The 26,097-nt window shown below is 40.3% G+C and overlaps 4 protein-coding genes across 18 annotated transcripts; 2 read left to right on the top strand and 2 right to left on the bottom strand.

Moving 5' to 3' along the window:
* The first annotated feature begins 1,971 nt into the window (after positions 1 to 1,971).
* LOC112279474 (uncharacterized) lies at positions 1,972 to 5,333 on the top strand. 2 transcript variants are annotated; one of them, XM_024513946.3, is made up of 7 exons: positions 1,972 to 2,418; positions 2,687 to 2,778; positions 3,000 to 3,088; positions 3,350 to 3,526; positions 3,666 to 3,764; positions 3,931 to 4,176; positions 4,318 to 5,333. In XM_024513946.3, the coding sequence occupies exons 3-7, from the start codon at positions 3,002 to 3,004 to the stop codon at positions 4,756 to 4,758; spliced, it is 1,050 nt and encodes a 349-aa protein (XP_024369714.1). In that variant the 5' UTR covers positions 1,972 to 2,418; positions 2,687 to 2,778; positions 3,000 to 3,001; the 3' UTR covers positions 4,759 to 5,333. The 2 variants fall into 2 exon arrangements, with proteins under 2 accessions (XP_024369714.1, XP_024369715.1); XM_024513947.3 differs by having other exon boundaries at positions 2,006 to 2,355.
* A 576-nt stretch (positions 5,334 to 5,909) lies between these two features.
* On the bottom strand, positions 5,910 to 12,327 carry LOC112279716 (uncharacterized). Of its 9 annotated transcripts, none has more exons than XM_073532575.2 (13): positions 11,375 to 11,960; positions 10,699 to 11,203; positions 10,433 to 10,569; positions 9,944 to 10,179; positions 9,682 to 9,745; positions 9,485 to 9,547; positions 9,315 to 9,374; positions 9,084 to 9,187; positions 8,866 to 8,956; positions 8,362 to 8,442; positions 8,061 to 8,113; positions 7,035 to 7,849; positions 5,910 to 6,755 (listed from the first exon to the last, which is right to left on the bottom strand). In XM_073532575.2, the coding sequence occupies exons 2-12, from the start codon at positions 11,138 to 11,140 to the stop codon at positions 7,447 to 7,449; spliced, it is 1,734 nt and encodes a 577-aa protein (XP_073388676.1). In that variant the 5' UTR covers positions 11,141 to 11,203; positions 11,375 to 11,960; the 3' UTR covers positions 5,910 to 6,755; positions 7,035 to 7,446. The 9 variants fall into 9 exon arrangements, with proteins under 9 accessions (XP_073388676.1, XP_073388671.1, XP_073388672.1 ...); XM_073532570.2 differs by having other exon boundaries at positions 5,910 to 6,281; positions 6,523 to 6,755; positions 10,433 to 11,203; positions 11,375 to 11,958; XM_073532571.2 differs by lacking the exon at positions 11,375 to 11,960 and adding an exon at positions 11,991 to 12,327 and having other exon boundaries at positions 10,433 to 11,203.
* A 2,350-nt stretch (positions 12,328 to 14,677) lies between these two features.
* On the top strand, positions 14,678 to 22,395 carry LOC112280010 (sister chromatid cohesion 1 protein 1). Of its 6 annotated transcripts, none has more exons than XM_090249115.1 (22): positions 14,997 to 15,014; positions 15,220 to 15,352; positions 15,537 to 15,678; positions 16,020 to 16,088; positions 16,400 to 16,458; positions 16,639 to 16,683; positions 16,955 to 16,974; positions 17,309 to 17,385; positions 17,628 to 17,733; positions 17,901 to 17,979; positions 18,128 to 18,188; positions 18,314 to 18,450; positions 18,711 to 18,802; positions 18,908 to 19,075; positions 19,225 to 19,402; positions 19,774 to 19,907; positions 20,074 to 20,203; positions 20,397 to 20,505; positions 20,670 to 20,836; positions 21,062 to 21,143; positions 21,550 to 21,668; positions 21,942 to 22,395. In XM_090249115.1, the coding sequence occupies exons 3-22, from the start codon at positions 15,626 to 15,628 to the stop codon at positions 22,022 to 22,024; spliced, it is 1,968 nt and encodes a 655-aa protein (XP_090105241.1). In that variant the 5' UTR covers positions 14,997 to 15,014; positions 15,220 to 15,352; positions 15,537 to 15,625; the 3' UTR covers positions 22,025 to 22,395. The 6 variants fall into 6 exon arrangements, with proteins under 6 accessions (XP_090105239.1, XP_090105240.1, XP_024370677.1 ...); XM_024514912.3 differs by having other exon boundaries at positions 14,999 to 15,014; positions 15,220 to 15,266; XM_090249113.1 differs by having other exon boundaries at positions 14,678 to 15,352.
* A 1,118-nt stretch (positions 22,396 to 23,513) lies between these two features.
* Positions 23,514 to 24,562, bottom strand: LOC112280011 (polyubiquitin 11). Its single transcript, XM_024514915.3, has one exon. The coding sequence runs from the start codon at positions 24,348 to 24,350 to the stop codon at positions 23,661 to 23,663; it is 690 nt and encodes a 229-aa protein (XP_024370683.1). The 5' UTR covers positions 24,351 to 24,562; the 3' UTR covers positions 23,514 to 23,660.
* Between the last annotated feature and the right edge of the window lie 1,535 nt (positions 24,563 to 26,097).

Genomic DNA, 26,097 nt, shown 5'->3' on the forward strand with positions numbered 1-26,097 from the left:
TGCCAAACAATATAAATAGTACAGTCTCAATGAATAAAGTAAGTAGTGTGTCTACATTGATATTACAAGCAACTACTCTATGTATATTGTGTCACTTCTTCACCCTATCACCTCTTGATGGATGAAAATTTTGATAGTAACTCTGCCTCTTGCTCTTGGGGTTAGGATAGATGTGTACATTGAGGATTCTGTCTGTTTGGTGAGCTGTCACGAGAGTCGTATCTCATCGACTTGTTAGAGATACCTTCGTATCGTTGTGCAGTGTGGAGGAATAGGATGGTTCGAGAAAGCATCTAATTCGGTTGCGTAATGTATGTCGGTGATATGTATCGAGCTCACAAGTTCAACCATGGTCATATTGAAGAAGACGATGACGATGAAGGCGACCAGCAGTCTTTGAACTTACATGGTGCTTATGGACAAGTAATGCTCTGCTGCCTGTGGACTTCGAATGCACACAGTGCTCAGCATATATGAAAATTACGGTAACAAATTCAGCAGCAATTTCCAGCCACAGAATGTCAGCGTTCACATCGAGGGAGTAGACTGCGTTACCGTGTGGCTACTACGATGTTATGGCAGTGCCAAGCCTTGATGTTTGATTCTGATGGGTCTGCAAGAGGAATCCTTACGAATCTGACGATTTTGGCGGATTGATCCTAGTGATACCAAGAATCAAAAGTTAGTGAACTTGTTGTGTATTGTAGGCAGGCACCGAATAGGACTATGAAGTGTCGAAGTAAACATTTCAGGATGATACATTTCCAAGAGTAGGTCTAAGTTACTCAAACTGCTGTCTTTTTTCGAAGAACGTGCGGTTAATACTCCACAGGCATTGCAATGTGTGTACCGCCTTCACTCGTGTATGAGTGCAGGGAGTGTTCTCCTTCTAGAAAGCAGTGCTTGTTTTGCATTTGTATTGAAGGCTATTAAAGACCATAGAAGACCAGATCATTGCAGTTTTACACATGCTTCTCATTTCATTTGAGCTCAGCCATGCGTTCCATCACGGTCATTGATGAAGGCTGGCCCCAATCGTTCGTATTCGGAGAGGTGTGCACAAGTGGGTCAATGTCTTTTGTCCCCTTCCCCGGATCTTTATCAATGTTAAGGTTACTTTGGAACTTGATTCTAACTTTACAATATTACTGTTGCCTTTCTTATCAAGACGAGAACACAGTGCCTTCATTTGGAAAAAATTTCACTCGTGAATCCAAAACCATCCAGGGATTTCCTCAGAGTTACACTCGTGGTGCAAATCTGTAACTCCATGTCCCTTCTACTGCGGGGAATCAACCCGATGCTCATTTTTCATTCAGCAGAGGAACAAAATTCAGTTTCATATATCTGGGACACTGTGGCATTCGGAAGGGCCAGGGAAGTGCAAGGGAGCAGGATAAGAAAGCCCTACATTATAGCATCATTAAAACTTAAGTAGAGACTGCCAAGCGAGATTTGAATCTAGAGCCTGGCGAGTTTTCATTTAATAGACGAGCTATTTAATGCCTGAATCCTCAATTCCTCTCACCGGCACGTGGGTCTTTCAATATATGGGTTAACCTCCAAGTAATGAAAGCGCATCGGATGAGACCATAATCCATCTTCAATTCCATCAACTCCACATTTGGCATCAATAATACAATCAGAGCAACACAAATTCTCTCAAGCTATCCTCATCAACTGAACCCGATAATTTTCATCCATCATTTGAATTATACTGTATTTAATGCAAGGACTACCTCTTCTGTTTATTATGTTCTGATTTGAACAACTTTGCTGACATCCACTGGTAAATAGTTACGCTCCAGTCAACTCCTGCGTTTCGAATTATCCATCCTGTTTAAGAGTTCGAGATCCCCTGTTACTCATGGTGTCGTGAAAAAGTACCGTAACCGTGGGCGTGACGCACGAGGTGAACGCTGCAATCGAAGACACCGTTTAGCGCTATCGCCACAGAATTTGCTCTTCAACCCACCTCCTGGAGAACCGCAGGCTATCCACGAAACAAAGTCCCTGCAAGTCGGGCTCTCAGTGGGGACTAGTCGCGGATTGGGCTCAGTACTATTTGCGGGGGTTTTAAACTCGATGAAACCCTAAATTACTGACAGTCTGTTCCGGGTTTTATTGTGCTCCTGCCTGGCGGGAGTCGGAAATTCCTACCCCATTATCGCCGGCGTGGGCGAGGACCTACAGCGTTCCATTCTTAATGCCCACTGTCCCTCAGACTCCTTGCTACCCTCTCTTGCCACCTTGATCGTTACCCCCTCCTGGCGGCCCCACAGGGTCGTTGTGTTTGTTCTCTTCTCGCTGAAATCAGCCTCCACGATCCCTGCATGTGTGTCTGCGAGTTCAATTGTGAGTGGAGCTGCCTATCGTGGAGCTACATTGGTTGTTTGGATCAGATTTTTTGTATCTGACGTAAGTATGAGTGTGGGGAGGTGGTAAGAGAGTGATGCGTTGTGAGCTCGTGGTTTTAGCGATGAAGTGGGTTCCAGAGGTGTAGCTCAGTGCTAGCAAAGTGTTTATCTGTTACGAATCTGATTTTCGAGTGTGACAGTGGTGATCATTCTTTCTCTTGATCAGTGAATGATGCTTTCCTCGCTGGTACTTCTTTTGCTGCGGGTTCTGGTGATTTTCGAGATTTCTTGGGATCTGACAGTTTCCGTTTCACCTCTATGGCGTGCAGAGCTTGTAGCAAAGGGCAACCATTCAGACTTCGACTCCGATCTGAAAGATAGCTGGTCATCTGCATTGTCGGGGTTCACTCCTGAACATCAAGTATGATACTCATTACACTCTAGATTACATTAGAGTTAGGGGGTTTCGCTGTCGTTAATGATTTTGTCATTAATCTTTCTATGCAGGATTTAGCATACTTTCGATTTCTCTTGATCTTCGCACAACAGCACTGACAGCATGAACTTGTTTTGAGGTGAGCTTGAGTCGTGTTGAAGCCGTCATTATTGAAACTGTTGGGTTGTGTGGTTGGATGTGAGAAGAGATGACTAGTCTTCTGAAGAAGAGTGCCAGCAAGGTTGGCATCCGTAATACGGACGAGCCAAGCTCGCCAGAAGAGGAGAGCGCGAAGGTATTTACTCAGTTTTTCTTTCGCGAACCTCTGGAAGTTTGTGCTCATTTTCTGTTCAAAGCTTGTCTTACCATTCCGAATAGATGTGAATGTTACGATCCCTGATGAGAATATGACTCGGAGAAGTTGACATTTTATCGTTAACTCTTGTGTCTTGGGACAAGCAACGGTTTGTTCCTGAAGGCTTCTTGCACTTGAGCGCGTCACTTCCACGGTTTTCCTAGTCTAGGTGTTTGACAAGAAAGATGTTTGTCTCTACAGGTCACCCAGCTTCGAGAAGCTATTGGACCGTTAACTGGTCGTCTAGAGCAATTTGCTGACGACAATTGTCTTAAGCGCTATTTAAGGGCGCGGAACTGGAACCTCAAGAAGTCTGAGAAGATGTTGAAGGACTCGCTTGCATGGAGGGAGAGTTACAAGCCTGAAGATATACGCTGGGTTTGTTCCTGACCCATGGTTTTTGGGAGTATGTGATATGTAACAGGCTCGCATCCTCTTCACTGAGGTGCAGAAGTAGGCGTTTTCGGCTCTATCCTGACTTTTGTAGTAGACCTTGACTTCGGTTTACCGCATGCAGAGTGACATTGCGAATGAGTCGGAGACAGGAAAAATTTACCGTGCTAACATCAAAGACAAGAAGGGGCACTCTGTTATTGTGATGCACCCTGGTCGACAGGTAAGATCGTGTCTGCTATATGACTATTCTTTGACGAAATGGTGTTTTAATTTATTTTGTTCATGCATTTTTTTTTGTACCAAATGACGCTTTCTCCCGGTTTGGGTCGCGAGGCTGTATCAGTTTATATTTAACATATCTACGTATGTTTTTTTGAATGCAACAGAGTACATACAACCCCGAATTGGAAATCAAACAGCTGGTTTATTTCCTGGAGAACGCTATCTTGAACCTTCCCGAGGGTCAAGAGCAGATGATATGGTTAGTTGATTTTAAAGGCTGGTCAATGAAGAAGTCCACTCCCATCGGCTTGGCTCGTGAAACCACGAACATTCTGCAAAATCAGTATCCTGAACGTTTGCACGTTGCTGTCCTCTACAACCCACCGCGGCTTTTCGAGGCTTTCTGGACGGTCAGTAGTATCACCATTCATTTTTCTATTTAACTGAACGTATCCATGAATGAACGGTTTTCTCTAGATCATGCTAATGTTCATAATGTGCAACGTTTCTCTGCAACAGTCTCACATTAGATGCCACTCTGGATTGTACAGCTTGTGAAGCCATTCCTTGATCCTAAGACCTTCCGCAAGGTCAAGTTTGTCTACTCAAAGAATCCCGAGTCTCAGAAGATCCTAGCTGAATATTTTGAAGAGGATGCCATTAAGTCAATCTTGGAGGATCAAAATGATTATACCCACGACGAGTACGCGAAGTTGATGCAGGATGATGACCAAAAATCTGCCTTGTACTGGAAGGGAGCTGGCTTAGCCAAGGCTGAAGCAGAACCCGCTGCTGAGGATCAAAGTCGTTCTGTAGAACTGCCTGAAGCAGGTGACTTGAAAAGGGAAGACGCTCCTGCCAAAGAGGACGCCCCAGCTCCAGTTTCAGAATCTTCAGAACCAGTTGGAGACTCATCAGCTAGAATTGAAGTAGCATCAGCTCCCCCAGCACCTGCTCCTGTGGCTGCTCCAGTTGTTGCCCCTGTCTCATGAGCCAATTGTGTCTGTTTTGGAAACCAATTGTGGTGCGTAGTGTTCAATTTTGCAGAAGAGTTTTTTCTGCTTAGTAAGGCTGGTGAGGGGTGCATATCAGTGATATTGAGTTTAGTTGGGGTGGAATAAGTTCCAGATCAACCTATAGAAGCTCTAAGTGTGCACGCTATTTATTTTTTAGTATGAGAGCTTTCACTGGATTTGTCTCTTGTATCTCAATAAGTTCAGCGAGCTTAGAGTAAATGTCATTGATTGACTGGATAGCGCTGAACGATCTGCTCGTTCTTCTTAGTGGTACCGTATTTTGTAAATCATTCTTGTAGAGCAGTTCCCAAATCTGACTAGAGCTAGTCGGCGTCATACGTTTGGATTAGAAAAAATCCCTACGTAATCTGATTTATGTTTGTAGTATTTGAAGCAACAAGCTTCGACCTACATAGCTCATCAGTTTACTAATTGAACTGTTTGTTGTAACAATCATTGTGAGCTGAACTGGACCTGCACCTTTCAGTTGCCAATTTCGAGTAAATATATTATAGAAGATGAACACTCTCACTTGGCAATTTAACAGGAAAGCTTTCTACCTCCACATCCCATTGAAAAATAATACAGGCAAAAACATTTCAGTTCAAAAGACCAGCAAACACTTCTATCGCCATGTATCAGTATCTAAAATTACTGCAGTGCACGTTAACATACTACATAATAAATGAGCGTTGGCCTAATAGTCTGCAGAGTCATATCCACTTGATGTGGTGAAGTTGTCAGTTGGCATAGTGTAATTGCTTGACAGACAATCTGGGTCCTTTATTGTACACAACATGCAGCTGCTTGCCTTACGGATTATGGCACTTTCTGCATGCCGTTCCACAAATCACTTGCTACACTGTAGATAAATTGAGGGGTAGTTAAAACAGTCACAACACCAGTTGTGAAAAGCCTTTCACTCGGATTCGTAAGCCTACTTTGAATGCCGCCTGAAGTGCAAGGTTGACTTTCTTATTTCCACCAGAAAGTAAATATTCTTTTCCTAATTGTCAAACCTCTACCAACACGTTGCTGTAAACTGCTGACCAGTTGTGTATGACATAACAGGCAAGTTTGTGTGTCATGTTCTGAAAGGCTATTCTAGGGAGAAGATTTATGCTATCTCCATTCAAATGGCACTATTTCAAAAGACACTTCCATTATATATACATATACACAGAAATATTCATTGGATCCATAAGGTGGAATTACAATTTCCCTCTAAATGTTTACATTTCTTACTCTAGTCTAGAGCCTTAAAACAAAGTCTCCAGGCACTATGTGAAGCCATTTTAATATAAAAATAACTAAAGGGTTACCATTCGTTAAAAATAAACTAAAATCTGTCATGTTTTGCACATCAATCAACTGGACTGAATTCTGTTTAGCCTTGCTGTGATAAAAAAAATTATCACATGTCTTTGGGTTGTTGGAAGTGAGTTGAACTCTCATCTCCAGCTGAGTTGTGGGTAGAAGTTTCCTCACAAAACCTAGACCTAATTCAACGGCTTGCAGGATTAGTGTTACTGATCCATTGAGTCATCATTCCTGATCAATTCCCTAGTGAAATATATTTCTTAAGGCCAAAAAAATACGTAACAGAACTTATGAAGAAATACACGCTTTGACACGCATAGAAGATTGCGCCCATATCTGCATGAGCTCCACGCTACGCTTACTTAAACAACTGAAAGTTTTGTGGAATATTGCTGATAACATTGCAGGTGTTTTCTTTACCTCTTCTGCATGCTAACAAGCAAATTTTCTGCCACAAACTGTCCTGAAGCTCCAGCATCAAGTCTTTGTACGATTAGCAGCTGAACTTGCATTGAAGAAGTTACCGTTGGAAGAGACGTGTAGCACGAATTGCGCTTTCCGATGCGCTGAACAAGCTCATCCCAGTACATTCTATACAAACTTGCCTAGAGGCTCAGTGTTATTGGGACGTAACAAGAGTTTCGTATTCCGACCTGTACAAAATGAAAATCCAATGATAATAAAATGTTTTTGTGAACTAGCTGAATCAAAGGAAGATAGTATTAATAATCTGTCAGAACCTAGCTACGGCTCCTAATTACGGCTCAGTAATTAGACCCTATAATTTGAACTCATTGCGTGATCTGAACGTTGCGAAGAATTGCATTACTTTTTGAAAATTTAATCGCAATGTGCACTCTGATTCAATCTAAGGCGAGTGTTTAGCTTTTTCTGAATGCATATATTAATTGTATTGGACGTTGTTGACTTACATGGGTTGTTGTTGGTACGAAACCGTTATATGATACAAAATCACAGCCCAGTAACTGAATAAATATTTAATTATTTGAAGTGATTCATTAAAAAAAATACGTCTTATTCAAATTTTCATTACTCTAATACAATCCATATATATATATATATATATATATATTTATATCCGCTCATGAAATTTTGAGATGCGATTTGAAAGGGATTAGACTTATTTTCTTTATCTTCTCCCTCTTTCTTATCTTAGAAGTGAATCCAAATTTCCTAAAAACTCAAGTTACATTCCAGCTGTAATATTTGTGTGAACAACGTCCAAGCTCTGTCTATGATCTCCAAAGAAAAATGGGTATAACATAGTTCGTGTATTGCAGGTTACAGATCTTTATCGATTCACAAATTTGTTATCTAGATCTTTCACTCTTCAAATTGAAGCTCTTGCCCACTCTCGATTGTCTGGATGAGTGGACTCTCTGGGTTTAAAGGAGCCGTAAACATAGACTGATTGACAGAGGTTGTGACTGAGGAGGGGGTTCGAGGATTACTCAGTTGCTCATTGGAATGCTGACATTTGTTTTCATTGATCGCTGTAGGTAGATCAGCTACGGCACTCAAGAGGATGGATTGGCCTCGGTGCAAAGGTGAGCTGAATGCATGTCCCTGGAACTCTTTTCTGTATTTAGAGCTCTTCAACAAGTTCTCCTGCTTCCTATTCATTAGCTTGGCTTTCTTTTTAGATGTTTCATCATGTGATAAGAGTTTTTTCGAGCACTTTAACGACCTTCTTGTGGGGTCGTCCCCCCTGCCAGAGATTATCCATCTACAGGGGGAGCCACGCGATCATTGCAGAAACTCACAACAGAGCTCTTTGATCCATGGTTCATTTCTATCAGATTAGAATATTTTTCTTTAAGACAATGGTTATGAAAACGACTTGGTGGGCAACAACGAAGAGACGCTGTTAAATTGAGCACCATATTTTAAGCCGCTGCAAAATGAATTTGACCACATAATGATTAGGATTGACTTACAGACTCCACAGATGTTTCATCCGCGATGCATGTTTCTCGATTGCTGCCAAACACTGAATCAGAATTTACTTTCAGTACTTTTCAATCCTCATTTTGAACTATTTTCGAGCAAATATTGCTCTTCATTCGCGAGGTTGCCAGCTACAATGAGAAACCTTCAAAGGAACCGCAACAGCAGACAGACATGGGACTTGTATATATCTCCTACCACATACGAATCAAAATAATTCTTGAAGCATCTCTGAACGATTCCATGGGCAAATATTCTTGGCAGAACTGAAAAGTATGATCAGCTTATTACCTCTGGCCAAGGTTGGACGGCAGGACAGAGACATAAGTGTTCCCAACAAACAAAATTTGGTGACATGATATTATGTTCTACCTGCAATAAGGTTTGTTAATTTTTGGATGACCATAAGAAAGCACCTTCTAGATTCAAATGAACAACCAACATCCAGTGGCTGTGAGATGGATATAATGGAGATTATAGAGCAGGAATTTTGTCTGCAGATAATTTTCAAGATTTCTGTCTATGATTCTTACATTACCAAGTCTTATGCAGCATGCTTCCTTGTTATATAACCTCACTTTAATATTTTAGAATCTTAATGCTTAATTACTAAACCATGCATTTATTAAGAATCAAGTCGAGTTTAATGCAGAAAAGAAAGGAATAACTCTCAATATGCAAAGACGATCTCCAACTCAGAGCTCAGTAGGTGATGGCAGAGGCATTATGTTTTCCGCAACTACTGGCAGATCATTGGTAATTGTTATAGAATGATGAGGAGCATAATCAACTAACCTGCAGACCAATTTTAAGATTCAGAATTGTATGGTCACTTTCCTCATATGCTGTCTTGAAGTCCTCAATAATACTCGACATGCTGAAATTGCTGAAATCACTCGTGTTATTATTCGTGGGTTTGAAATCTACGAGGCATCTTTCCAGGCTGAAGAGCTAAGATTCGCAGGATAGAAAGTTAAGACTATCTACTCTGCTTAGTAAGTGTTTCCTTTCACCTGTCATAACAGATATTCTTGTTCATGAGATCGGGACTCCTGCTTATTCCGAACGCTCCATACTTGCCCTTGTACTGAACCAACAAGACAATGTGCTGAAAGACCTGTTCCACCCTTCGTCCAAGTACAGCTCATATGGAGTAAGCAGAAGAAATTTAGGTGTCAAGACATCATGAGAAATGCAGCACATGATTGGCATACCATGAACGTAACGTAGTTTCGGTAATGCACCTGATTTGCAAACTGAGTTTTGAATCCAATTGGTATGCGCGTAACACTTTTAAGGCCAGCCTGCGAGACAAAAAAAAAATATAGTCCGATTCACAACTTGCTTCTCGATTTTGAGCCCAGATTTATAAGATACTTGCCAAATGATTGTTATGACAAGATTATAAACATACAGTAAGATATAGTGCTATGAACACGGCCTCCACACACTTGATCGGCTCGGGTTGGTGAATGATCTGTTGTACAATTGACGGGACCGAGTGATGTTAAGCATACGGTAAGGCATTATTCGCATTTCACCAGATTGACATTACTCAACAAGAACAGCATTAGCAATTTTAAAAAGAAACCTGTAGTGTGGAGACCCCACAGATTTATAAGCCTTGCTTTCGGTGGTATATCTTGATAGCTGATCTATAACGATTTCTGAAATCCTGCATGTAACATGGCGAAGTTCAAATGGGTATACCAATTTTGCTGTGGCCATGAGACCTGATAGAGGCCTTAGCTTCTTGACCTGAAATTTGGACATGGGGTTCATTCTGTACTCAAATCCATCGAGATACTGTTCCATCAGCATCAAAACATTTACACAGTGTCAAACTAGTGTATGAAAAGAGCACGTAGCTTACAAGTAAAATAGTCTCTTACATCTCTTTGGAGAGAACATTACGTTACTTTCACTTGAATATTCGAACCATAACTGGTTAACCTGCTTTACAGCTCGAAGTCGAATTCTCGTGGTTAAGTCGAAGAAATTGGCAGGCAGTCTGGGCTGTACAGATGAAACACTAGAAATCGTGTTCTCTCCAATGCACCGACATTGATCCGTATTCGCGTATGATGAGGCAATAACAGAATCTAACTCCTGCATGTTCATTTTTACAAAGTCGTGATACGAGAGCCATTTTCGGATCGTTGGATTTCATTGAAACTAAGCAGTTGCCCGATTCACCTGAAACTGTTACATTAATTTTCATCCAAGAATAAGGTAGATATTATCGTCCCAAGATAGAATGTGGAATTCCGTTAACTCATGCTAGATTCCCACCCTAAGGAATCACTCTTTCGTCATGCGAAAAATGATTCAGGACAGAGGAATAGCCAATGAAAAAGCATACCCTAATGTGATGCAACCCTTCAAAGATTTCTGATTTCTGAGACTTGCAAATAGCAGCAAGGCGGGTGCTTGTGTTAGCGTCCAGTCTCCCAACGAAGCCCAAAGGCGACCTTCCTCCATTCCTGTTCGACCACACATCTGGTGGAGAAAAGTAACACAATGGACTTTCCTTGTGACAAGCTTCAACACCCATTTCTGCATGATCGAAATCTGATTTGGGTGACGAGCATGTATCTTGCTGCACAGAGCAGGTTGACAAGGTCTCACCTTGGTTGTCTTGAAATTCTATTCTACTGCGATCTCTAACAGTGTAAGCCAAATACTCAGCAAAATTATCGTCTGACTTTGAGGATGAACATATATTTGGCGATTCATAATCAGTTGATTGATTCTGCTCTCCACCCCCTCGCAAACATACTGGACTAAGATCTCTTAAAGTCTTTGCAAAGACACGGGCAAAATTGTCATCAGTCTGAAAGGAATGCCGCATAATAGAGCAAGGTAGAGACTTTTCGCAGTTATCTTGGGGACCAAGTCTTTCAGGATCTCCAAGAGTTCTGGCCGTGTATTCTGCAAAACTGTCATCTGACTTATGGGATTTACAAGAAACAAAGCCTCTAATAGCTTCCACTGCCGTCTGTTTAACTCGTCCAAACCAACCCAGGAAATGGAATGCCGGTGATCGATTTTGTAGAGAAGCCTTGGGCATATCATCTGTTCAGAGAGCACTATGAATCATTTATAAATTTCTGTCGTATGTCGTGGGCATGACCTGCATCACAGGAGAAAAAATTTATCCACAAGTAGACAAAAGTAAATGCCATTACATAAACGACTATAAAAGTGAAATTTCAGAATTCATGTCTCAAATGATAATCACATTATGTTCACCGCACTGGCATTAATCTAACACAGAAGTGGATCAACTGGATGGACTCGCTACCTTTTGGTCACATCACTCCTTTGTCACGAACTTCATGAAATTGTGTGAAACATGAACTTTCCAAGTTGTAACGTGAACATTTCCCGAACTCATCGTCCTTAAACGTACTGTGTGTTCTTGCTAAACTTAGGTTTGGGGATAGGAATTCACATTTTTATGCTGAAATCTTAGCACGTGTTTGCACTTAATCTCCTAACGAAAGGCCATTTGGAGCAGCATTCGCAGACATCAAGAAGGATATCTGAAGAACCTAATGATGTTGGCTTCCAACGAGCAAAGGAAAACCTTCCACTGGATTTCTCAAGGTTCAGACCTGCCATTGGTATCCTTCAGGTAGACAACCGACGTCATAAACGAAATCCCGATCCTAAGAGCCTTTTTCCATTCAGAGGATAGGAGAAAAGCTGGAGCTGAGATCGGACCCCATGCATTCTAGACTTTTGCAGCAACATTACCACCAAAATTGAATGAAGAGTAGCGTCAACAGGAGGTGAATAGGTTTCGTGCCGTTTAGTTGACCGTTGTCTAACTACACCTAATTATGCGACATGGTAGCTGATAGTATCTCCACACCTATAACACAAACCAGTTGAACGGTGATTGCTGAAGAATGTACCATTTTCCTCAAGGTCATTGTGGTAGATCCTCGGATATCCCAACAACTCAGAACACGGCGATGCTTTCTGAAACCCCTCGTCCAGAAACTACTGTCAATTTCTCGTCTCCTTTTCCTGTCTTTGATTAGACGGTGTCCTAATGGTGCAGTCACCAGAGCGCACTCATCCTCTACTGCGTTTTCCACCAGTGAAACGACGAGACTCCGACTTCACATCTATTAAGAAAAAGACTTTTCCCTTAAACCATCAGAACCGATGACAATCATGCCAAATCAACTTCCTCCACAATTGAAATATCACCAAATTGTCACCGACAATAACGTTCTAAATTTGCGCATCGACTATCGGAGAGATGCTCACGCCGACGCGATCAGCTTCACTGAAGTTGCGTCCCTCGCCATCGTCGCACGTGGCAGTCTCGATCGAGCTTCCATTGATGGAGATGACGTGGCCTAATCCCGGAGAATTTTCTATCGTGTTAATCTCAAATTTCACACCTTTTCATGTGTTCCACATTAATTCCACGTGGGAAATTTTGAATCAAAGATGTTTCTTGTTGAAATTCTTGTAAAATATGTGCCATTTCTAAATTTTGTTTGTTATTATGAATAGGTCATATTTATTAAACTCTATTGACTTAGAATTGGTATGTCTCTATGCACTAAAGAATTCATTTTTTATGTTTTAGATTAGATTTGTATCATTTGAAACTTTAGTGATATTTATCCAAAAAAATTCTTTTTACAAATGTCATGGTGTAACATGGTCTAATATGGTATAACAACAATGGTATTCAAGTTGGTATAACTTCTCTTTTGTCATGTAACCTTTGTTTGTTTAAGAGATTTGTCTCTTTGGGTTTTGATCTACCATAGAATTGTCTTCTTTAATAACTTTTTTTTTGGCCACCTACCTATATCCATCATATTGCAATCTTGTTTTCTTTTTAGCTCATTAATTTAAGTCTTTACCAATATTTGAAATTTTTTGTTGTTTTGTGTGTACACTTAGAAATTTCTTTTCATATCTCATAGAGTTATACAACAATAGGCATTCTTTTACATAGTGTTTGAGAATAAATTAAAATTGGTATCAAATTGGAAAATAAGTATAATCTGTTTTAGCTAAATAAATAAAAATAAATAAAAAATAGAGATAGAATTACTATATAACACCTCCAGTTTCCAACCAATCTTAAATTGTACTGCAATACAAAAGAAAATCTCTAAAATTTTATCATTTTGTAATTTAAAAATATTATCAAGCCTATTTGCAACCTCAATGGCCAGAGACTTAAATTCTTCTAATAAATGTTTAAGCATAACTAAAGTAGGAATAAAAAGAATACCTATTCAAAAAATTGTGTCCAAGTTCCAAATAACTTGGAATTTAAGTAATAGATTCCATTGTTGAAATATATATATATATATATATATATATATATATGCCATATTTGGATCAAAATAGATAGTTGATAGGATTTTGTAAATTGTCTCCTTTAAATTTGCTCAAGGATTATAATGTGTTTTTACAACAATATGGTTTTGGCAACTACTATGGTAGAATTAATAAAAAAAATCTTGAGTTTTTGTTTTTATTAAAAATTTGGAATACCATTGGTTGTGGCCATCAAGAAGAATGTCTTTTCATTGTATAATTATTAAATATATGTAACTTTCTTGCTTCTATTTGCTACAAGCTTCAATTATCTTTGTGAATATGTCATTGATGTTTCCAATAATGTATCAAACTTATGCTTTAAATCCTTCATGTACATGAATGTTATTTTATATACTATCAAGATATGACATCATTGTAATTTGTTGCATATATATATACATAAACATATTTTTAAATTGACCCAAGCATTACTAAATCAACCTAGTTATCTTAACCATCATCAAAAACATTTCTACTATTAGATCCATATTGGTTGAAAACTAATAAAAAATAAAGGTTGGATTTTTTTTATTTATTTATTTTGTTTTGTTTTGTTTTTTCTTTTCAACTCTTTATTATTATTATGACATCAAAATGGGTTAAAAAAAAAAAAAAAAATACAACCAAACAAACAAAGCCTACAATTAAAACCCTAAGAAGCTTAGCTGCAATCATGCCTAACTCTATACACATAAAACTGCCTCACCTCATTTATTGTGGATTACTTGTCCTAACTTAATCAACTAAGTTAATAAGCTGAGGACAACTTATTAATAATTAATTTTTGAGGACAACTTAATAAATTTAAAATTTTGATTTTGCTTTTGATTTTTGATTTTTTGTTAATTGGTTGCACAATTTTTCTCACAAGATTTTAAAGTTTTTTTTTAGCATATTATATATTTTATTTTATTTTCAGATATTCAAATGATTTACTGCTTAAATATTGCATTAATTTTTTATATTTAAATGCATAATTACTCATGAATACTTTAAGTGAACAAGTAGTATTCTATTATTAATTAAATATTATTCAAATAAAATCATTATTTATTAAAAAGATGAAAAATTAAATGATTAAAAATGAATAGAATGTTAAAAGCATCAAGTGGCATCTTAGGAAATTATGCCTCCAAATTAACTGAGCAAAACAGTGCTTGCATTGATATCTGGTTGCGATCGCAGGTGGCGCCAAAGGTGAAGTATGCCCGCCAAGACCGTAGGTCGCGCCAAAGAAAGGGCGCCTTCAGTTACCCCTGTGACTGTCAGCTGACAGCGACTTCCTCCTTTTGGCATTGGGATGTGTAGATTTTTCTAAATTCGACGATCTCTGTGGATGTTGAGTGTCACATCAAACACATGATAGACTGTTCGAACATGGGGTATAGAGATTCTTGTGGCGCCTCTTCCACTTTTACATTGTCCAAAGCCTTTCTAGCAGATGCCAACGTCGAAGTGAACGCTCTATGCAGCCCTATGCTGACCTTCTCTGCGCATCTCGAGTTCTTGCCTCTTCATGCTGCGGCGAAGATAATCCGCTTGATGATCGAGTGAAGACTTCAACAAATTGTTGGATATGCAGTGTTGGTTACCTCTAGCAGCTGCCTCTGTGTACCTTTGTGATTCTGCTTTGTTTTTGAATGAGCATGATGCTAAGTGATCTATGATATTCTTTTCACTGCTTCCATCCTCGTTACGCCGTTTCTTTAATATGCGCAACAGTGACGACGAGTCCCTTCGATCGAGGTGACTCCTGAGTTTTCGATCAATTCTTACCATTCCACGCAGGATATACGACCATCTTTAATCGCTCCCGGCTCTAGTAAACTGAGTCTGTACGTTGTACAGTTCATTTCTTTGACAAAACGTGCAGGGATTTTTTTATACAGGTTTTAATATTATGATCTAACAGTACTGCTAGGTCAGTCTGCAGTAAATGTTGTTTTGAAATGTGATTGTGATTGATAGCTCGTTTCCGAGTTAACAGTGCATTGGTATTAATTGTTCTTTAGAATAAAATCTCTTGACACTTGTTACTAATTCGACCACTTTCATAAAATCTAAAGCCTCGTTTTCGAAATTTCATGGGCGCGATTCGTATGCAGGACATCATAAGGTTGACCTTTACATCACATTGAGAAGCGTTTGAACCTGATACAATTTAAGCGAAGTTGAGTTTCAACATAAAAACATCATGTTTTACTCGCATCATCTCTTGAGCAAGAAGCATCCAATGGGCCAAATTTGGTGAGCGCAGAGATCCACGAAAGATTTTCATAGTTTCTTTTCCATTTTAAGGTCACATACTCCCGAAAGTGTGCCTCAACTGCATTCATTATATTCCCCTAGTTTCAGTCTCGCGATACAGAAGGCAACCACAGAATCCTCTTGACAGCGACTCTCTTAGAACATCCTCAGACCATCGAAACCTGCAGCATCAGTAACTGAAGCTTTGAGGACACGCTTACTGAATTTAAAAGAAGTATGGTGAGCGAACTACAATTCCGTGGAGGGAAAGAATCATCCACTGTAATGGCAATGACCTTCACAATAATATTGACACGTTCTTGGAAATCTAAAACTGTCAGGATTGCAGCCACAATTCGTGCGAATATCAATAGGTCGAGGGCAGCAAAAATCAACATCGAACAGATATGGTAATTTCCGATTCAATGGTGATAATACTTCTTGCGTAGCATGAAAACTTCCTCACCAGCCACAAGAAAAACTTAGACTTAATTTTTTTGATCTCTTGGAGGCAGTTTGCATGCTGCTATGCTGCCCCAGATTAGGTGGTATACTGTCCAAATGTATTCTATGTTTCTAAACTCACTACTGTAGACAATTTGACAGTCTATGAATTAGATTTAGAAGTGGAATCTCTCGCACATCAACCCTTGTGATTAATACATATTTCTTCCCACGGCTCCATTATATTTTATCAACTTACTTTCTCGACTTTACACAGTAAGCAGATTCTTAATCCTCCAGTTCCGCTGGCACTACGACTCTCAGGTATCCTCATGGGTAAGTAAAACTATCTCAGCACTTCCCGAGGATCATTTTCACGACTGAGAAAGTCAAAAGCACAAACAAGTGTCACCATAGTCTGTTTAGAAAGTTAACTGGATATTTAGCGTGGGGAGTTGAGGCCTCAACTTCTATTAAGTATGTGCTGAAATGTCTAACACGATTGATTGCCGGCAGGAGGAATTGTACATATTTACAACCGGAAAGTATGTTTTCTGTATGGTAAGTACCATTCCTCTCTAACGTCTATGTCTTCAGTTGTCAGCAAGCACTGAAATCAATGTTCTCTCCCAATTGGTGGCATTTGTTCAATGAGGCAGGCAATCAGAAACATATTTATCCTATCAAAGCAATTTAGTTCCTGCGAAGTGTCTGGTTTTCATTTCACCTGATCTTAATTTTTTTTATTAAATTACCTCCTCTTCGTCATCTGACTGTCAAGGCCTTCTGTGTAACGAACCTGATAAAACTATGGTGTGTTAATAACTTGCAGAAGACCTGAACGCATTTCTCGTACGTGCGGTTTTTCCTTCAAACCCTATCATGTCATATTCATTTTCGTGATCGTCGTGTAGCTGATATCCTTGAGGGCACATTTCTGTCATCTTGCATTGAGATAATGGAGAGGATCTGCGGTGTTATGCCCGAAAATCCAAGTGGAGTTCTCTCAAGACTGCGACCAAGGAAACTTCACGGCCTGACATTGAGAAACCCCCATGCGTTGTATCTCATTTTTGTGAATACAGAATTTTGAGTGAAATGTTCATATTTTCTTGAAGATGTCATCCGTATTCATTGTATCGATCAAGATTTTGCATGACCACATCCCATTATTTATATGAAACAGATGAAGATTAAAATAGAAGCGGCACGAGACGCCGTTAAGGATCGAACCACTCTGCCAAAGCGAAAATATCATGCCAAGTAAGTCTAAATCTGTGCGACTGTCCTCGGGCATCAGAAATTATTTCATGACAGGAAATACTCAGATATAAAACAAGCTCAATGTTTGCTATTGTTATGGGGCTCACGTCAAAAAAATGCAATGGGGGATGGGAACCACATCACTCGAAAACAATGTGTAGGTATGCAAAAGTACCACACTATTTTCTTGTAATTGTTACCATCAAACCCATTAGCAGTCAGTAACGTCTGCGCATGCTCAGATATGAGAATATCACAATGGACGACGGTTTTCAGATATCTGATCAAAGCATTGAACGGTGTCGGAGAGCCTCATCTGTTCCTTTGCAAGAGGCCACTAATACTACGGTAAGCAATTTTATCATGAAAGCCTGCAACTTCGCCTGAGGTATCACTCTATCAGAAACAAAGCTCAGTGATAGTTTTTTAGGTTTATGGGATTAACGCCTACAATTAGCTCAGGGGTCATCGTAATCATATCTTGATTAAATCGCGCTTACTGATATTTTCGACAGGAAGAAATGTTCTTCGTTTTTCCTGACGCAGTGAACATCAACATTGAGGACCACTCTTCTCCTCGAGATCACTTTCAGGGTAAAGAATTCATCACCCATTAAAAAAATTCTTTCAGAGATTCAGAGCACACACCGAACTGATTACCCTCTGTCCTAGACAACCTCATATTACATGGCAACTCCGCATTTTATCAGAACTACCTCACGTTTTGATATCTGTAAAACAGCTGCCATTGAAGACATTACTTTGCAAGACTATTCACCTGAAGATTTGGACGGCCTTCGCAAGTAATGCAGTAATCCTTCCCCAGTAATTTGATCAGTGCTGGTAACTGTATGTATTACGCTAGATTGACCACAGTTTTTGGCCAGCTCACTCAATTATGAGACTTGGTTGCAATTTCGGAAAGCAGAAGCGTATCTTCTATATCCGTGGACAGTATTCTCGGAGCTACAGATGATCATTTGCCAGAGTTTCAGCTTCCAAGGATGAGGCCATATCCAAACAACAATCTGTGTGAAGATCATGTGCTAGATTCCGTTAACCCAGGTAACTCAGAGCAGATTGATTTTGCCATCGAAGGGACATTCAATTTCATTAACCTGCCGATTTCCTTCTGCTTCTACATGAATACTAGCTTCTTTATATACTTTCTCATTCGATAATGAAACAGAGTTTTTAGACACCAGAAAGTCTTTGTTATGTCAGTGTTAAAACCATCATAATCTATGGTTTGCAACTTTCACGATGGTTCCTCTCTACACTCAAGACTATGAAATGACAAACTTATTCTGGATTCTGATTCTCAGATAATCGTCCACCCGACCTTTCCGGTGCACTGCATACGATATTTGAGGAGCAGCTGCCAGAACCTGATATCAATAGAAATAGTATTGATTTGGTGAACTATCCCTTCTTTCTCATTCCAGAAAATTAACCTTTCCTAAATTGTGACTTTAATTAAGATACTTTTATGATTGATTAAATGCATGATTCATCTCTGCAGGCAGAGGAGGGGAGCTCCAAACCCACGCGGGAGAGACGGCAAAGGAAAAGGAAGAGAAACGTCCGAGCGTTGATTTACGATGGCACTACGACAGAAATACCCAAGAAAATGTTTACCCTTTGGCTCAACGATAGATCTGACATTGTCGATCGTTCAACCTTGAACCAGGTTCGCTCCCACTCGATCAACGTAAAAGATTGATGTTTGTCTTTCTGTGCTGTGGATGAAGAGGAATATCAAGCTACAACCTTCTTGAGTATCATTTGAGAGCCTATTGAATGACGAGTGAACAAACATGAACATGGTTTCTCAAACAGGTTGAAAAGACGAACAAGAAGCTGGCGGCAGCAGTCCTGCGTAATTGGACGCTTCCATCTGTTTGTGTGTCGTTGAAATTGAAATCGGGACCAGAACCAGTTTGGGCTCCAGCGCTGCAGAAGATGTGGAGTTTAGCCATTTCCGCTCCAAGTACCGCTGATTTGGGAGAAAAAAGCGGTTAGTCTCCACAAATTTCAGTACGTTTTGGCCCTGAGTCATGTGCAATTTCTGTGGGTAAGATTTTCAGCGTGTTTCTTTCATAAGCACCTCTCAGCATAGCTCATGATAAACTCTGGTATCTCAAAGATTGAAAGTTTCGACATCTATTGACATGAAGGCAGAGGTAAGTATGTCGTTTTTCCATATTTTACAGCTCGACTCAGGTGAATGATTTACATTGTCTTCTGCAATTTTACCATAGCTCGTGATTGGTTGATTTTCTTGAGCATACATCATGGAATCTCCAACACAAAAAATGTAAAAGGGTATTGCTATTCGGAATCAATGAAGTATCTTTTGAATCTTACACACGGTTATTTGTAGTACAGCTCATTCTGGTCCCAGCACTCAACGCGCATCACTACCTTCTAGCGACTCGAAGCAAAATTCTCCAATGGAGATTGATTTTCCTCAGGAAACAGCATTTACAATGGAAAATGATTTCCGCACCGGTGTAGAAATTGTAAGTTGCCTACTGTTTTTCGAATTAAATTCTGTTTTTTCTTTCTATCCTGGCTTTCAAGTACATCGATAGTGATCTATGTTTATGTTCCATAGAGATCAAACAGGAGAAGCTAATAAAACTCATGTTCCTTGTTCGGCACGGTAAATTTGGCAAACTGCTGCAGTCTCCTCTTACCGATCAACCAAGCCTAGGGTCTGTGGAAAAGCTTCGAGCAGCTCTTCAAACGCCCAGCACTGGTAGCCAGGAGGAGTTCATCGGGAATAAGTTTGGCCTTAGAACACCGGGTCTTTTTGGTAAGTTTCTTCAAATCATTGTCCATGGTTTAATCTACTAAATTTTCTGAAACACGGGATTTAAGAAATGGGCCACAGCTATTGATTTCATGAGTGTGAAATAGTATCTGCGACTGTTACTCCTGCATGTCTTTTGAAAGTCAGGAAGTTAATGCTTCTAAAACAGCCCATTTCGACTTTGCCACACGTGTAGCCCCTCTAACCACAGATGGAAAATCTTCCAAGCGCTCGATGCCAACATCTCAGACAGGGACAGGGAGTCTATCCTATGATAGTGAAGGAGAACTCCCTACATCCGGAAAGTAAGTGCATCTGGAAGAAGACCGTGTCTATGTTGAGCTTCGTCTTCGTTTCGTGAATCTTGGTGGGATTCAGAGCACCTTCACTGCATTTCCAGAGATTTACCGTTAATTTAACAATTTATCGATGATGGGAACCGTTCATTTAAAAAGTTTGAAACTGATAGGTCCAAAAGAAGCCGTAGCTCTGCTCAGGGCATTAGGAGCATGTCTCCAGCTGTTTCGGGCGAGTTGCCGGAGCTGGATTTTTTACCTCGGAGAGCATCTGGCAAATCTGACATGATTGATTACTTTGCTAGTGGTGACTTCCAATCTGGTATCCTCGCGCAGTCTCGTAAGTATTACACAATGGCCTTCTTTTTGTGCTGGTTTTACTTTGCTGCATGCATGGTTCAAATATTGAGAAAAAACCTGCATGCGACAATTAAAAATGAATACGACGTGGAAAAGGAAGAACCTTATGATTTCTTAATATGCATGCGAAGTACCTCCCGCTTCACATGTATATTCAACTTTAATGAAGCATCCAACATCCTGATTCTATGAAATTTGGAAATAGAGCTACTAGAAGACACCAGTGGTTCTACTCAAGTACCAGTGCCGGCAGACTCAATCAGTACAACGACTATTATCTTAGCCAAGTATGTCATTTCCTCAAACCAATTGCTAGCGGATCTCGTGACTTGCTTGAAGATGCCAATGTCTTAATGTCCGTAGGAGCTTTAAAGTGCCAACTTCAGGTTATGGTGAATGAACGTTGTTTTTCATTTCTATCCTTTTTGTAAAAGTGTTTTTTTAAAAAATCATATGAAAGTTACAAATTCTGTCATCAGTCTTTTGTACGAACCTGAGCGCCTCATGTTTAAAATGTTGTAATAGAGGTTGATCGCTAGAAAAGGTGTCCCCTGTACAAACGCAAGGTCGATATTCCTGAATGTAATCAGTCAATTGGAATTACCTCTACGCACAAGCTGGATTACTTCAGTACGGATTTGAGAGTCGAGCAACGACGTCTAACAAGAAAAAAGTCATTGTTTATATTGCCAGACTCCTACGGGAGCATTTTAATAAGCTGCAAGTCGCTGATGTGTTTGAGGCGTCCATGAACAAGCTAACGTCTGGACTCGACAAGACCCGCGCAGCCAGGATGTTCTATCAAGTCTGCGGTGAGTGGATCCGACAGTCAATAACTTAAGAGAATCTCCGGTGTAAATTTGTCCTCACATGAACTGAGGTAAAAAGACGGCAGGAATTGTGTCAACCACGTATTTGAGTGCAGGGTCTAGAATAATAAACTTGTAATGTTTACATAGTAAGGATGCGGCAAGTCAGTGTGGATGACATCTGTATTTTCATCCAACAACGCAACATGTGGTTTATTTGAACGCCCTCCACAAAAAAGTACACAAGCCTAACATGTTTCTGCTTGACACTTCCAGTGCTGGCTTCCAATGAATCAATCTATGTAAGTCAAGCGGAGCCCTATGGAGACATTCTGCTGAAACGCGGTGTAACACTTTGATTTTTCTGTCCATCTCATTGACAGCCGAAGTCCTACAAATGAGAAGACCTACAAGAGTGAACTGGATTCACCGTGAACTAGAAGTTAAATTGCGCAGTTAAAATATCCGTTTCACAGGTCGCTAACTCGGCATAGACTGGAACCTTGCGATTGAACCATTCTGTTACATCAGATACATGACCACCAAAAGAGATGGCCAATATTTTTGATGTCTGGTTCGCAAACTTGCACTCTCATCTTCGGGTTCCTTTACTATCTCCTACCTTAGAAGCGAACTACCATGTCTCAAAGTCTCTCCGTGTCATATTTGCTTACTTCGTCGTATTTCCACCGTGATTTTTCCCTTATAAATCTCTTACAGTTGTTCCCATTCTGTATTGGTGATCACAACATTCGTTTAAGTCGAACTATGCTGCATTACTTTCTAAAGTCAAAATCAAGATTCAACCACTTAATTTTGGCAGCGCATGTATCAAACACGTCGGATCCTGAACGAAGCTTCACCACACATGGTTGATAAGCTCAAACTAGTGTGGTAAAAAAGGAGGATCCAAGATATTGCAATGCACAGGAAGAGAACGGTAAGAGATGGTATTGCTGTGGACGAACTGGTATGTACTACACTACGTCTTGATCGTGAACAGGTGCAATACTAACTCTCTCACCTAATCAGTTGAGCAATCATTATAACGAATCAAAATGAGTGCTCCTTGGTTGGTTGCTCAATTCGCCAGCAATTGGACGGCAATCTTCTTCCACCTGAACCACATATACATCACGTAACGTGCTCCATAGTAAAGCACAATACCTCAACGAAAATAATCTACTAAGACTAAAAAACCAACTGTATTCTTTGCTGATTTCTGTTCTGCAACAAGTTAAATCCATTTTCCACCCATCATATATGCAGCTCAGAACTCCCCTCTGACTGTATTGAAGAAACAAACTATTACAAAATATATTGAGTAAACGGATATGTTAAGAAGCACCCCACTCATACCAAACAGTAAGCTTCATGAATTGTAAGACTAAAAAACCAACTGCATTCATTTTGATTTTGACAACGCCATTTTACTTTTATTTAGCAATTTACCAACGCCAGAAAATTGAGAATGGATATAAATATACGAACGGGCAATAATTCAATTTCAGTTGCAAATTAAGAGGCTTGTTGAAATGCAGAGCAGATAGAAAACTCCCGTTTAACACAGTTCCACAACATGAATTGCTCATGCATCATTCGTAACATGCCACGATATCAACTTAGATTGCGCCGGGAAGCTCTATTCGACAATACGAGTTCATGGAAGAAAGCATTATCATCGACGCAGGTTTTCAACTTGCACATCGCAGCACATTGAGAAACGTGGGAGAATAACCTCGAACTAGAACCAAACACTAGTCACCAAAATTAGCATGCCGAGCAGTTGCACACCTCAATTTTGCGAAAACTGAAACCAGAGATTCTTTCACAACGTGGAGCATGATATGTGAAAAGAGTTCTATTTCAACTGTGTATTATATTGACAAAATATTAACGGCCTGATTACTTTCATAAGAAAGAAAAGATGAATAGCTCAGCAGATTGGAGGGGGACATAAATCGGATCGCCCTTCAGCAGAGGTAGTGACTTAGTTCACTGTCCACCTCTGAGGCGGAGCACCAGATGAAGAGTGGACTCCTTCTGGATGTTGTAGTCGGCGAGCGTGCGGCCATCCTCTAGCTGCTTTCCAGCAAATATCAATCGCTGCTGGTCAGGAGGAATTCCCTCCTTGTCCTGAATCTTGGTCTTAACGTTGTCAATTGTGTCGGAGCTCTCGACCTCCAAGGTGATCGTCTTGCCCGTTAGGGTTTTCACGAAAATCTGCATCCCTCCCCTAAGACGCAACACCAAGTGAAGGGTAGACTCCTTCTGGATGTTGTAGTCGGCGAGCGTGCGGCCATCCTCTAGCTGCTTTCCAGCAAATATCAATCGCTGCTGGTCAGGAGGAATTCCCTCCTTGTCCTGAATCTTGGTCTTAACGTTGTCAATTGTGTCGGAGCTCTCGACCTCCAAGGTGATCGTCTTGCCCGTTAGGGTTTTCACGAAAATCTGCATCCCTCCCCTAAGACGCAACACCAAGTGAAGGGTAGACTCCTTCTGGATGTTGTAGTCGGCGAGCGTGCGACCATCCTCCAGCTGCTTTCCGGCGAAAATTAATCGCTGCTGGTCAGGAGGAATTCCCTCCTTGTCCTGAATCTTGGTCTTGACGTTGTCGATGGTATCCGAGCTCTCGACCTCCAAGGTAATTGTCTTCCCCGTCAGAGTTTTCACGAAGATCTGCATCCTTACAGGACGTACTGGTCGCTACACAATCACTAAATTCAACGGCACACTGATCCTAACTGTCGAGCCTCTACGGCCACTCAACAAGGCAGGGTCGAAACAAATTCAGTATCTAGAAGCGCACAATCCGAGGTTTAGATCGGAGGAGCAGTGTTCTTATAGCAAGCACGCCAACCATCCAGAATGTTCTGACCGTCATGAACAATTTCTTCCTGACCGTGTGCCCGATATCCTGCTCGGTTTTGGTGAAGTAAATGTAAACAAACGCCGCCTTCGACCGTGCACTTTCTTCTGCTCACTTTTACTTTTATCGCATTGTTTCCGTCTTTATCGGACTCGGGCAGTAGTATGGAATTTGGTCTTTTTGCCGCCGATCTTTCCATTTACATCCATCCATTTCCGTCCATAACCTACGGTGGCATTAAATTTAATGAGATTAAAACGTCACTTAATTATCATAATGAAGCAGGGTCACAACATTTTTGTGTGATTTCAGATGGTTTAAAAATAAACAAGTGAGTATATATACAATCGTGGAGTACCCTTGCTTTGCTTCGGTTTGGAAGTAATATGTAAGTCACTAGTCATTGAATTGTGGCCTTAGAAACCCTAGCTTTGCAGCAAAACAATGGTGTGTATTGGTTGGCTTTTGAATTTATCTAGCAATTACTGAATTTTTATTGCTTGCAAACGGACACCTCTTACTTTTATATTGAAGAGTAATAGAATTCATACTTTTTTTTTTATTACCTTTTCTTTACTCCACCGTCTATTATTTACATGCTTATTTAAACCAATTTTCATTTCAAAAAAATATTTTATTGTATTTCATTTTATTGGTATTTTCATATCCAGTAATGATGTACAAAACATTAACCACTTTCAATCAAGGACGCATCTTCCGAAAGGTTGTAAAACACAAGCGTCTTAAAATATTCTTTCAAAACAATGAAAGTACATCCTGGCCCAATAAAAATTTCATGATGAGAACACATCTTGAGGTGAAATTCAAGCTGAAACATCAATCATTCTGATGTGATCAAAGCCATTTTTTTCTGCAGTAAACAATTCACCAACTCCGGTGCGTGGTGATCCACCTCACTTCCACTCCTTCCAAACGCCGAGTACAGCTGCAAAACTTCTGTCATACTAAAGCAAATTTGAAGGCCACCGAGAAGAATCCTTCAATCGCAGTTCGTTGCAATTGACCCAACAACGTGACAAATTTTGAGGCGATGAATTTGATGCGATCGCGTCGCACTACGACACGCCCCACGCAATCCACTACCCAGACAAGTCGACACTTATTAAGAAATCAGATCTCCCTCTTCTTTTCAAACTTGACAGGAACGAAGACACCAAACCAATTGCCATAGTTGCCAACGCAGCTTCGCTTATTGATACGTGACCCATCACTGTGGATGCGGAATCTAGGCTTCTCTGTCCATTTATTACAAATTGCAAGGAGCAAGTTGCAAATTCCTGGTGAGGACACTCTTGAAGATCTCCACTGTACTGCACGCGGTGATGCGGAGTTGGAAGCTGCAATTTCCTAGCGGCCAATAATAAACAGACTCGATTGAGTGAAAAAGAAGTAACGCGTGACGATGAGAAGGGGCGGTCACCGCTTAAAATTTCGAAGCTGGGCTGCCCCTGAGTAATTTGGGCCACTTGTTGGGGTGGAGGGTGACGGTGAAGTGGCGGGCACACTGCCCCGCCACAAGAGGAACTTGCATAGGAGGACATC

Source organism: Physcomitrium patens, chromosome 3 (assembly GCF_059467195.1).
Source record: "Physcomitrium patens ecotype Gransden chromosome 3, ASM5946719v1, whole genome shotgun sequence".
In the NCBI taxonomy this organism is placed as follows: Eukaryota; Viridiplantae; Streptophyta; class Bryopsida; order Funariales; family Funariaceae; genus Physcomitrium; species Physcomitrium patens.